Here is a 13,518-nt window from a genome sequence, read left to right on the forward strand (position 1 = left end):
CCCGCCCACCACAACCACACTCACTGCAGTGAAGAGGGGCCCGCCCACCACAACCACACTCACTGCAGTGAGGAGGGGCCCGCCCACCACAACCACACTCACTGCAGTGAAGAGGGGCCCGCCCACCACAACCACACTCACTACAGTGAGGAGGGGCCCGCCCACGGCAACCACACTCACTGCAGTGAAGAGGGGCCTGCCCATGGCAACCACACTCACTGCAGTGAGGAGGGGCCCGCCCACGGCAACCACACTCACTGCAGTGAGGAGGCCCCGCCCACCGCAACCACACTCACTGCAGTGAAGAGGGGCCCGCCCACGGCAACCACACTCACTGCAGTGAAGAGGGGCCCGCCCACCACAACCACACTCACTGCAGTGAAGAGGGTCCCGCCCACCACAACCACACTCACTGCAGTGAGGAGGGGCCCGCCCACCACAACCACACTCACTGCAGTGAAGAGGGGCCCGCCCACCACAACCACACTCACTGCAGTGAGGAGTGCCCGCCCACCACAACCACACTCACTGCAGTGAAGAGGGGCCCGCCCACCACAACCACACTCACTGCAGTGAAGAGGGGCCCGCCCACGGCAACCACACTCACTGCAGTGAGGAGGGGCCGCCCACCACAACCACACTCACTGCAGTGAGGAGGGGCCCGCCCACCACAACCACACTCACTGCAGTGAGGAGGGGCCCGCCCGCCGCAACCACACTCACTGCAGTGAAGAGGCCCCGCCCACCACAACCACACTCACTGCAGTGAGGAGGGCCCGCCCACCACAACCACACTCACTGCAGTGAAGAGGCCCCGCCCACCACAACCTCACTCACTGCAGTGAGGAGGGGCCCGCCCACCACAACCACACTCACTGCAGTGAAGAGGGGCCGCCCACCACAACCACACTCACTGCAGTGAAGAGGCCCCGCCCACGGCAACCACACTCACTGCACTGAAGAGGGGCCCGCCCACCACAACCACACTCACTGCAGTGAAGAGGGGCCCGCCCACCACAACCACACTCACTGCAGTGAAGAGGGGCCCGCCCACCACAACCACACTCACTGCAGTGAAGAGGCCCCGCCCACCACAACCACACTCACTGCATTGAAGAGGCCCCGCCCACGGCAACCACACTCACTGCAGTGAAGAGGGGCCGCCCACCACAACCACACTCACTGCAGTGAAGAGGGGCCCGCCCACCACAACCACACTCACTGCAGTGAGGAGGGGCCCGCCCACCACAACCACACTCACTGCAGTGAGGAGGGGCCCGCCCACCACAACCATACTCACTGCAGTGAAGAGGCCCCGCCCATCACAACCACACTCACTGCAGTGAGGAGGGGCCCGCCCACCACAACCACACTCACTGCAGTGAAGAGGGGCCCGCCCACCACAACCACACTCACTGCAGTGAAGAGGGGCCCGCCCACCACAACCACACTCACTGCAGTGAGGAGGGGCCCGCCCACCACAACCACACTCACTACAGTGAAGAGGGGCCCGCCCACCACAACCACACTCACTGCACTGAGGAGGGGCCCGCCCACCACAACCACACTCACTGCAGTGAAGAGGGGCCTGCCCACCACAACCACACTCACTGCAGTGAAGAAGCCCCGCCCACGGCAACCACACTAACGGCAGTGAAGAGGCCCCGCCCACCACAACCACACTCACTGCAGTGAAGAGGCCCCGCCCACCACAACCACACTCACTGCAGTGAAGAGGCCCCGCCCACCACAACCACACTCACTGCAGTGAAGAGGCCCCGCCCACCACAACCACACTCACTGCAGTGAGGAGGGGCCCGCCCACGGCAACCAGACTCACTGCAGTGAAGAGGCCCCGCCCACCACAACCACACTCACTGCAGTGAAGAGGGGCCCGCCCACCACAACCACACTCACTGCAGTGAAGAGGGGCCCGCCCACCATAACCACACTCACTGCACTGAGGAGGGGCCCGCCCACCACAACCACACTCACTGCAGTGAAGAGGGGCCCGCTCATGGCAACCACACTCACTGCACTGAGGAGGGGCCCGCCCACCGCAACCACACTCACTGCATTGAAGAGGCCCCGCCCACGGCAACCACACTCACTGCAGTGAGGAGGGGCCCGCCCACCACAACCACACTCACTGCAGTGAGGAGGGGCCCGCCCACCACAACCACACTCACTGCAGTGAAGAGTGGCCCGCCCACGGCAACCACACTCACTGCAGAGAGGAGGCCCCGCCCACCACAACCACACTCACTGCAGTGAGGAGGGGCCCGCCCACCACAACCACACTCACTGCAGTGAAGAGGGGCCGCCCACCACAACCACACTCACTGCAGTGAGGAGGGGCCCGCCCACCACAACCACACTCACTGCAGTGAGGAGGGGCCGCCCACCACAACCACACTCACTGCAGTGAAGAGGGGCCCGCCCACGGCAACCACACTCACTGCAGTGAAGAGGGGCCGCCCACCACAACCACACTCACTGCAGTGAAGAGGGGCCTGCCCACGGCAACCACACTCACTGAGGTGACGAGGCCCCGCCCACCACAACCACACTCACTGCAGTGAGGAGGGGCCCGCCCACGGCAACCAGACTCACTGCAGTGAAGAGGCCCCGCCCACCACAACCACACTCACTGCAGTGAAGAGGGGCCCGCCCACCACAACCACACTCACTGCAGTGAAGAGGGGCCCGCCCACCATAACCACACTCACTGCACTGAGGAGGGGCCCGCCCACCACAACCACACTCACTGCAGTGAAGAGGGGCCCGCTCATGGCAACCACACTCACTGCAGTGAAGAGGGGCCCGCCCACCGCAACCACACTCACTGCATTGAAGAGGCCCCGCCCACGGCAACCACACTCACTGCAGTGAGGAGGGGCCCGCCCACCACAACCACACTCACTGCAGTGAGGAGGGGCCCGCCCACCACAACCACACTCACTGCAGTGAAGAGTGGCCCGCCCACGGCAACCACACTCACTGCAGAGAGGAGGCCCCGCCCACCACAACCACACTCACTGCAGTGAGGAGGGGCCCGCCCACCACAACCACACTCACTGCAGTGAAGAGGGGCCGCCCACCACAACCACACTCACTGCAGTGAGGAGGGGCCCGCCCACCACAACCACACTCACTGCAGTGAGGAGGGGCCGCCCACCACAACCACACTCACTGCAGTGAAGAGGCCCCGCCCACCACAACCACACTCACTGCAGTGAAGAGGGGCCGCCCACGGCAACCACACTCACTGCAGTGAAGAGGGGCCCGCCCACGGCAACCACACTCACTGCAGTGAAGAGGGGCCGCCCACCACAACCACACTCACTGCAGTGAAGAGGGGCCCGCCCACGGCAACCACACTCACTGCAGTGAGGAGGCCCCGCCCACCACAACCACACTCACTGCAGTGAAGAGGGGCCCGCCCACCACAACCACACTCACTGCAGTGAAGAGGCCCCGCCCACCACAACCACACTCACTGCAGTGAAGAGGGGCCGCCCACGGCAACCACACTCATTGCAGTGAAGAGGGGCCCGCCCACCACAACCACACTCACTGCAGTGAAGAGGCCCCGCCCACCACAACCACACTCACTGCAGTGAAGAGGGGCCCGCCCACCACAACCACACTCACTGAGGTGACGAGGCCTCGCCCACCACAACCACACTCACTGCAGTGAGGAGGCCCCGCCCACCACAACCACACTCACTGCAGTGAAGAGGGGCCGCCCACCACAACCACACTCACTGCAGTGAGGAGGGGCCCGCCCACGGCAACCACACTCACTGCAGTGAGGAGGGGCCGCCCACCACAACCACACTCACTGCAGTGAGGAGGGGCCTGCCCACCACAACCGCACTCACTGCACTGAAGAGGGGCCCGCCCACCACAACCACACTCACTGCAGTGAAGAGGGGCCCGCCCACCACAACCACACTCACTGCAGTGAAGAGGGGCCCGCCCACCACAACCACACTCACTGCAGTGAGGAGGGGCCTGCCCACCACAACCGCACTCACTGCACTGAAGAGGGGCCCGCCCACCACAACCACACTCACTGCAGTGAAGAGGGGCCCGCCCACCACAACCACACTCACTGCAGTGAGGAGGGGCCTGCCCACCACAACCGCACTCACTGCACTGAAGAGGGGCCCGCCCACCACAACCACACTCACTGCAGTGAGGAGGCCCCGCCCACCACAACCACACTCACTGCAGTGAAGAGGGGCCGCCCACCACAACCACACTCACTGCAGTGAAGAGGGGCCCGCCCACCACAACCACACTCACTGCAGTGAGGAGGGGCCCGCCCACGGCAACCACACTCACTGCAGTGAAGAGGGGCCGCCCACCACAACCACACTCACTGCAGTGAAGAGGGGCCCGCCCACGGCAACCACACTCACTGCAGTGAAGAGGGGCCGCCCACCACAACCACACTCACTGCAGTGAAGAGGGGCCTGCCCACAGCAACCACACTCACTGAGGTGACGAGGCCCCGCCCACCACAACCACACTCACTGCAGTGAGGAGGACCCGCCCACCACAACCACACTCACTGCAGTGAAGAGGGGCCCGCCCACGGCAACCACACTCACTGCAGTGAAGAGGGGCCCGCCCACCACAACCACACTCACTGCAGTGAAGAGGGGCCCGCCCACCACAACCACACTCACTGCAGTGAGGAGGGGCCTGCCCACCACAACCACACTCACTGCAGTGAAGAGGGGCCCGCCCACCACAACCACACTCACTGCAGTGAAGAGGCCCCGCCCACCACAACCACACTCACTGCAGTGAAGAGGGGCCCGCCGGCCACAACCACACTCACTGCAGTGAAGAGGCCCCGCCCACGGCAACCACACTCACTGCACTGAAGAGGGGCCCGCCCACCACAACCTCACTCACTGCAGTGAAGAGGGGCCCGCCCACCACAACCACACTCACTGCAGTGAAAAGGCCCCGCCCACGGCAATCACACTCACTACAGTGAAGAGGGGCCCGCCCACCACAACCACACTCACTGCAGTGAAGAGGGGCCGCCCACCACAACCACACTCACTGCAGTGAGGAGGGGCCCGCCCACCACAACCACACTCACTGCAGTGAAGAGGGGCCGCCCACCACAACCACACTCACTGCAGTGAAGAGGGGCCGCCCACCACAACCACACTCACTGCAGTGAGGAGTGCCCCCCCACCACAACCACACTCACTGCAGTGAGGAGGGGCCCGCCCGCCGCAACCGGAGAAAGCCTGAGCTCGGCAACGAGGACCCGGCATAACTAAGGAAGCTCTTAAATTTCTCAGAATCCCAAATCATTTTTAAATTAACAAACTTTGGTCTAGCAACTTACTTCACTTCAGAAATCTATCCCAAAGAAGTACTTTGATTTGTGGAAAATATTCTTCTGTGGCTTACTTTGAAACAGCAAAGGGCTTAGAAATAACTAAGATGCTTCATCATTCAGTAGTTATTGAATACTTTCTCTTATGCATTTCATGGTACCGCAACTTAAAAGACTATGATTATAGAACAAGGCTTAGTTTAAGAAATATAGAATTCAAAATTTTTGAAATATATGATCTTACAGAAAATCATTACAAAGTTATTAATTTATAGAATAGTAAACCTTGGCATTTATATTCTTTGTTACTTAACTATGAGGGATTCCCTGGTGGCTCAGTGGTAAAGAATCTGTCTGCTGATGCAGGTTTGATTACTAGGTCAGGAATATACCCTGCAGAAGGTAATGTCAACCCACTCCAGTATTCTTGCCTGGGAAATACAATGGACAGAGGAGTCTGGTGGGCTACAGTCCAAGGGGTCACAAAACAGTTGGACACAACTTAAGGACTAAACAACAACAGTGAATTATGAGTAATTATATTTTACTGTTCACAGTTTTCTGTAACTTTCTAAATCCTACAATATATATGGGTCTACTACTTTAATAATATGAAACTTTCTTTTAAACTTACTTTGATTTTTCATAAGAGGGAGATACTACTCCAGATTTACCAATCACAGGTGATTTGTTAGGCATGTTGACAGATCATAAACCTAAAGAGAAATATTAAATTTTATATTAGAATACAAATGCACTCACAGAACCCAGTAATACATTTCATGCAAATTCATGATTTAATGGGAAAAGAGTGGCAAGGAGAAAAATCAGGCTTAAGAGTAAAACTATATTAAGGAAGAACTTAAATTTAAAATTCAGACCTAGGAGTCAAACTCAGCTTTGAAGTCCATGTTATTTATATTGTGTCACCATTATAAACTGACCCTTTCATATAATGCTCAGTCTTTGTTATACTTTAGCAGTTTAATCGGCAAAACCATTTAAAGAGCAGTGCAGCATAGTAAAGAGAATACAACCAGACTGATTTACTGAATTATATCTGTCTTCTCACTTGTACAATGGGAATAGTACCTCCTTATAGAGTTTCTGGAAGAAATAAACAACTCAAAATACTTAGATTGGTTAGAAAAGAGCCTGGCATACAATAAGCTTTATCTAAGTGCTTGTGATAATCATTAGATTACTATGCTTTCTGTTTTTTTTTTTTTTAAATCACTTGTAAAGTTCTTTTTATGTCTGTTTTTCTGCCATTTAGATTATGCTTTCTCTGCTGACTCTCACATCTACATTTATTACCCTTGTGAAATATTTCTGAGCACATTTTATTAGTCTATGACCAAAACTAGGTCATACTATTTTGTGTTTACTGGCATAGTCAGACACATAATGAAGTAATGAAATGGATAGACTTATATTGAATTATTTTGCATTTCATTTTTTAAGATAGCTAATTTTTTAAACTGGGTCATTAGTCAAGGTTCTAGAACGAAGTGGACAGCACCCTTAAATGGGGGTAACTAAATAAAGAGATATTTCCAAATGTGTGAGCAGAGTTATTCAAGTAAAAAATAAAGTTTAGAAAAGTCCAAGATGTGCCATTCTCAGGGGCTGGCAAGAAGAGAGGGAACCATTACTACTCTCAGGACTGATGGGCAGAAGGACCCAGGATGAATAGCTGTAAGAGGACAGTGCTCAAGGAACATCTTTGGCCTTTGATGGAGAGATGCATCTGACCTGAGCCTGCCAAGAGGGAGCCCCCAGCACTGCACTCCAAGCATCTACCCGTGCTTCCATCTGCTAAACCAAAGTAGATGCTGGAAGGCTCAGGGCAAAGTGGAGAAAGGGTAATGGAGGGGTAATGGGGAAATACATAGCAATAAATAGGCATCAGTTCAGTTCAGTCACTCAGCCATGTCCGACTCTTTCCGACCCCATGGACTGCAGCAAGCCAGGCCTCCCTGTCCATCACCAACTCCTGGAGTCTACCCAAACCCATGTCCATTGAGTTGGTGATGCCATCCTACCATCTCATCCTCTGTTGTCCCCTTCTCCTGCCCCCAATCCCTCCCAGCATCAGGGTCTTTTCAGATGAGTCAGCTCTTCGCATCAGGTGGCCAAAGTATTGGAGTTTCAGCTTCAACACCAGTCCTTCCAATGAACACCCAGGACTGATCTCCTTTAGGATAGATTGGTTGGATCTCCTTGCAGTCCAAGGGACTCTCAAGAGTCTTCTCCAACACCACAGTTCAAAAGCATCAATTCTTCGATGCTCAGCTTTCTTTATAGTCCAATTCTCACATCCGTACATGACTACTGGAAAAACCATAGCCTTGGCTAGCTGGGCCCTTGCTGGCAAAGTAATGTCTCTGCTTTTTAATATGCTGTCTAGGTTGGTCACAACTTTCCTTCCCAGGAGTAAGCATCTTTTAATTTCATGGCTGCAGTCACCATCTGCAGTGATTTTGGAGCCCCCAAAAATAAAGTCTGACACTGTTGCCACTGTTTCCCCATCTATTTGCCACAAAGCGATGGGACCAGATGCCATGATCTTAGTTTTCTGAATGTTGAGCTTTAAGCCAACTTTTGCACTCTCCTCTTTCACTTTCATCAAGAGGCTCTTTAGTTCTTCACTTTCTTCCATAAGGGTGGTGTCATCTGCATATCTGAGGTTATTGATATTTCTCCCAGCAATCTTGATTCCAGCTTGTGCTTCCTCCAGCCCAGTGTTTCTCATGATGTACTCTGCATATAAGTTAAATAAGCAGGGTGACAATATATAGCCTTGACGTACTCCTTTCCCAATTTGGAACCAGTCTGTTGTTCCATGTCCAATTCTAACTGTTGCTTCCTGACCTGCATATAGGTTTCTCAAGAGGCAGGTCAGGTGGTCTGGTATTCCAATCTCTTTCAGAATTTTCCACAGGTTATTGTGATCCACACAGTCAAAGGCTTTGGCATAGTCAATAAAGCAGAAATAGATGTTTTTCTGGAACTCTCTTGCTTTTTCTCTGATCCAGTGGATGTTGGCAATTTGATCTCTGGTTCCTCTGCCTTTTCTAAATCCAGCTTGAACATCTGGCAGTTCACAGTTCACATATTGTTGAAGCCTGGCTTGGAGAATTTTGAGCATCACTTTACTAGCGTGTGAGATGAGTGCAATTGTGCAGTAGTTTGAGCATTCTTTGGCATTGCCTTTATTTGGGATTCGAATGAAAACTGACCTTTACCAGTCCTGTGGCCACTTCTGGGTTTTCCAAATTTGCTGGCATATTGAGTGCATCATAAACAGAAAATATCATTGTCTATTACTGCTTCTAATTAATTCATGTCCATTAGAACATAGAGCAGATGTATTTTTAAGTCAGCAACTATCCTGAGCTATTACAGGGATGGCATTCAGAATTGGCCTAACTTTAATATAAAAATGTAAGTTACTTCCAAGTAGGATTGATATATTCAGGAATTTTTTTTAAACAGTTAACATCTCATTGAATATTTCCACCTTAAAAGGCACTTAAAGAAAAAACAATAATTTAAGAGAAAGTGAACTGAAGACAAATGGACCTTAATCTGCTTGTGTTGGGCATACTGCTCTCTAGTCACCAAGGCGTGTCTGACTCTGCGACCCCATGCGCTCAGCTCACCAGGCTCCCCTGTCCTCTACTGTCCCCGAGTTTGCTCCAACTGATGTCCACTGAGTCAGTGATGATACTAGCTAACTGTCTCATCCTCTGCTGCCCTTTTCTCCTTTTGCCTTCAGTCTTTCCCAGCATCAGGGTCTTTCCAATGAGTCGGCTCTTGGCATCAGGTGGCCAAAGTTTTGGAGCTTCAGCATCAGTCCTTCCAATGGCATATTGACCTAGAGCTTTTAGCTGTTTCCTGATACATTTCACAGGACCAACTAGTATTAGTCATAATTTTTGAAACTGCAAAATTTAGAGACTTTTAGAATTATTTTAGAAAGTCTCCCTTGATGGCTGAACCTATTGTCCAAAGAGTCCTCACATCTGTGGGTAAAAGTGGTGGGTATCCGCGCCATCTACTCAGCACACAAGTTCCATAACACCCTGTTGATGAGACCTCCCCAGACTGGATGGGTAGAAAACACCAAATTGCTGTAAAAGACATACTTACTCTTAGAAGAGCATACCTTGGCAGTGAAAGTCCTTAACCAACACTAGTTTATGAGCCACTATTTGAATAGGACTGTGATATACGAGAGAGATAAGACTCTCTATTTTATTGTTACTCTTGCTTTTGGCCAAAAAAAGAAACAGTAACCAAATAACCTCAAAGCTCCAAAAAGAAAAGAGGAATGTCTTCAGAAATGTCTGCCATAGAGATGGTGGAATTACACCCTCAGGCAGGTAAATAAACAAAGAAAATAAGATTTAAAATGACTTCCCTTCTGGACCCCACAAAAAACTTAAAAAAAAAAAAAAGAATATAAAAATGTCATCAACTTTCACCAAATTTTCCTAAGAATATTCCTCAAATTCTCAGTACCTCCTAAAACCTGAAGTCATCAACAAGGAATTGTTGCTATTATTATTATTATTATATGTGCAACAAGACTTTTTCCACTGTATTTCTACAACCAGAGTCACACATATTAACCATTAGTCAAGCCAAAACAGTCAACATCTAATATGCTCTTTGATAAAAAGGATTTTTGAACCATTTATTAAAACTCCCATGGGAGAGCTGTGCCTTTTATGCCTCCCCAAGACAGCTACATGCAGTGCTGGTGACTCTGAACTGTATAGAAAGAAAGAAACAGTGGCTTCTCTCACGGTCTTCAGTAACCTGGATACCCTTCCTGGAGAGCTTGCACCTGGACAAACATGCCCTTCGCAGCAGAATACAAAGAAACTATAACGGGCTAAAAATAACTGCGTGACACACAGCTGGGGCAAATTACGAACCGTTAGATACAAAAAGGCCACAAATCAACCATCATCTGAGGGGCCGCGGGAAAAGCATACCGCGCCTGAGCCCTGCCCCCAGGACAGCCTCAGGGGTGAGCGGGCCCCAAGCCGCCCTGCAGCCTGCTACACTTGTCTGCCTTCTCGGTCACCGCTCGGAGGGGACCAGCCCGCCCTCCGCGGGGGTGAGCAAGGGCGCCCGATTCTACTTCGGTTTCCTCCTGCTACCTGAGTTCCCCGTCCGGCCTCTTACCTATTTCTACCAATTAGAGCGTCCAAGGACTAGAGTCAGCAACACCCTGCTGCTGCTGCTAAGTCGCTTCAGTAGTGTCCGACTCTGTGCGACCCCGTCCCTGGGATTCTCCAGGCAGGAACACTGGAGTGGGCTGCCATTTCCTTCTCCAACGCATGAAAGTGAAAAGTGAAAGTGAAGTCGCTCAGTCATGTCCGACTCTTCGCGACCCCATGGACTGCAGCCCACCAGGCTCCTCCGTCCATGGGATTTTCCGGGCTAGAGTACTGGAGTGGGGTGCCATTGCCTTCTCCGCAGCAACACCCAGACCACCTTAAGAGAGGAAGAGAAAGTGAAAACGAGGACACATACTTTCCAGTGTTCTGCTATCAAATACAAAAACTCACTTGGTTGACTCTGCTGGGAAATCGCAACAATTAAATGTAGAGATTCAAACGGACTGTTAAATTGGATCATTCCACATTTAGATCATTCTCAAGGAATAGCCATCATTTTTCCTGAATCAGAAAACTCTGATATAAGTGTAAAAATGAACTTTAAAAAAAAAATAAGGTAAATAGATCTTTAAGATTTAAATATCCTTTTATTCTCTATGGTACCCCAAAATGCAGAGTACTGACTGAATTTGTGGACTAAAATGGAAACAAAATCTTAGGTGAATAAAACTGAGCTTAAAGGCTAGATCAAAAGACTTTGAAATTGATCTTTTAAAATAAAGTCTATCAATTCTGAAATGAACGGTTAAAAAACAATCATTACTGACATCAACTATTTCAAAAACCTACTCCTGCCTCTGCTCTTGATACAATCTCTTGGTGTATGTATCCAGCACCCACTACATAGTATGGTCTGCAACAAGGCCCGTCTTCTCTACCACATTCCAGAGATGATTTTCAATAATTTAAATAGACTCTGAAAATTTATCTTGCATATTTATCTGAAGTGGGCAAGTAAATAGCTTGTTTTTACTTTCTACTTCAGACATGATTTTTATATTAAATGATATCTACCCTTAAATTTATTTTAGTTCACAAAACACATCTGCAATCTAGTTTCTGTTATTGCCACCCTGAGACAATCTTTCCAAGGCTGACAATGATCTCCAGGTGGACAATTCCACTGTCAGTTTCTCCATACTGGTCTCCCTGATCCCTGCTCTGTAGTTACTGATTCCACCATTCCTTCTGGAAATAAGTCTTTCTCATTCATCACATTTCTCCCTTGCCTTGTCTCCCTGCCTCTGTGACGTCCCCTCCTCAGATGCTTGTCAGGGGTAGTGGATAGATGTGTAAGTGCAGGAATCAACTTACTTTAAATTCTGTCTCCAGTGCCACAGACTGCATCTGTTACCGTGCAAATTGCTTAACTTGCAGATGCCTCAGTTTCCTCATATATAAAGTATCTTCTGTTAGTGACTCATTGTCAAGTGAAGAGTACAACTCATTAGTGTTTGCTCTTTGTGTAATACTCTAACCAATCACATAAATACAATAAACACCTTAGACATAAAAATTTATATAATTAATACACCACATGGCATGGATAGAATTGATAATCATTAATTAAATCTGGGGTTATAAGGAAGTGAAGATTCATCTACTATGCTCTCAATTCCTCTGCGTGATTAAAGATTTTATAATCATATATGTGCTGTGCTGTGCTTAGTCACTCAGTTATGTCCAACTCTTTTCGACCTAACAGACTATAGCCCACCAGGCTTCTCTGTCCATGGGATTCTCCAGGCCAGAATATTGGAGTGGGTTGCCATGCCCTTCTCCAGGGGATCTTCCCAACTGAGGGATCAAACCCAGGTCTCCCACATTGCAGGTGGATTCTTTAGCATCTGAGCCACCAGGAAAGCCTGTCATACACACACACACACACACACACACACACACACACACACATATACACACATGTATATATATATTTTGGTCATAGCAAGTGTTTTGCAGGATCTTAGTTCCCCTACCAGGGATTGAACCGTGGCCTGAGGCAGTAAAAGTGCCACGTGCTAACCACTGGACCACCAAGGAATTTCCTACAATAAAATTTTTATAAGTACTGATTGACAATCACATAGATTTAATCATTTTTTCACAAAAGTTAATTAAAAATTACAAAGCAACTATATTTACATAGATACAGTATATATCTATTTCTTTAAATGTTAATAAACCAAAATAGACATAATATCTAACTATTTCAATACCAAAAGAATAACCCTAACACTTGAACAAAAACTATTTTAAAAAGGCTAATACAATCATTTAGTTTATCATTTTCTTTTATCCTTATGCTTATTCTTTCTCTCCAGAAAACCTTTATAAGGTGTTTTTATAAAGTTACTGCTTTACGCCTTTTAAAATTTTTTAAATTTCAACAGTCTTATCAGATCCCTATATAAATACATTTTAAGATTATCCAAGGTAGAAGATCTGGGTCTGTATGGGAAAATAAATTCATAGGGAAATCTCATCTGTAAGAATCCTAGATGAAACTACAAGGAAACCAAATCCAACAACACCAATAAAAAGAAAGGTTCTTTATAATTGAGAAAGGTCAACCTCAAAAGAGCAAAGATAATGTAATAGTATAAATCTATTGTTATAAGCCATAACATTGATGGATTTAAGGCAAAAAAAGAAAATTTTTTTTTTTTTAGAAAATATTTTTATATATGGCAAAGAATAGTTCAATTAAACACAGTTTTCACTCATAGTTATAAAATTAAAACTCTACAAGTTAATAGTTCTACTCAATTTAATTAAAGGTGCCTAGGAAAATCTGAGAGAAACATGATAAGTAACAAGAAAAATTTAGAATCTTTATCTAAAAAGCCAAGAACCATACTAGGATATCCATAATATTGTCACTCTTCAAAATTTTATAGGTAGTCCTAACCAACAAATGGAGAAGGAAGTGGCAACCCGCTCCAGTATTCTTGCCTG

The 13,518-nt window shown here is 49.1% G+C and overlaps 1 protein-coding gene across 4 annotated transcripts in view; it reads right to left on the bottom strand.

Annotated features, from left to right (window-relative positions):
• The window catches only part of TMEM232 (transmembrane protein 232), a 272,688-nt gene that overhangs the window by 251,285 nt on the left and 7,885 nt on the right, over positions 1-13,518 (bottom strand). For 2 of the 4 annotated variants that reach the window (XM_043913765.1, XM_043913768.1), the window contains exon 2: positions 6,003-6,084. The exons of 1 other annotated variant lie outside the window; for it this stretch is intronic. In XM_043913765.1, the coding sequence (XP_043769700.1) occupies positions 6,003-6,067 (65 nt within the window). In that variant the 5' untranslated portion in view covers positions 6,068-6,084. Of the gene's footprint in view, positions 1-6,002; positions 6,085-10,567; positions 10,671-13,518 lie in introns of those variants that run through there. One more of the 4 variants, XM_043913766.1, reaches the window with a different exon arrangement.

This window comes from Cervus elaphus, chromosome 9 (assembly GCF_910594005.1).
Source record: "Cervus elaphus chromosome 9, mCerEla1.1, whole genome shotgun sequence".
Taxonomy (NCBI): domain Eukaryota; kingdom Metazoa; phylum Chordata; class Mammalia; order Artiodactyla; family Cervidae; genus Cervus; species Cervus elaphus.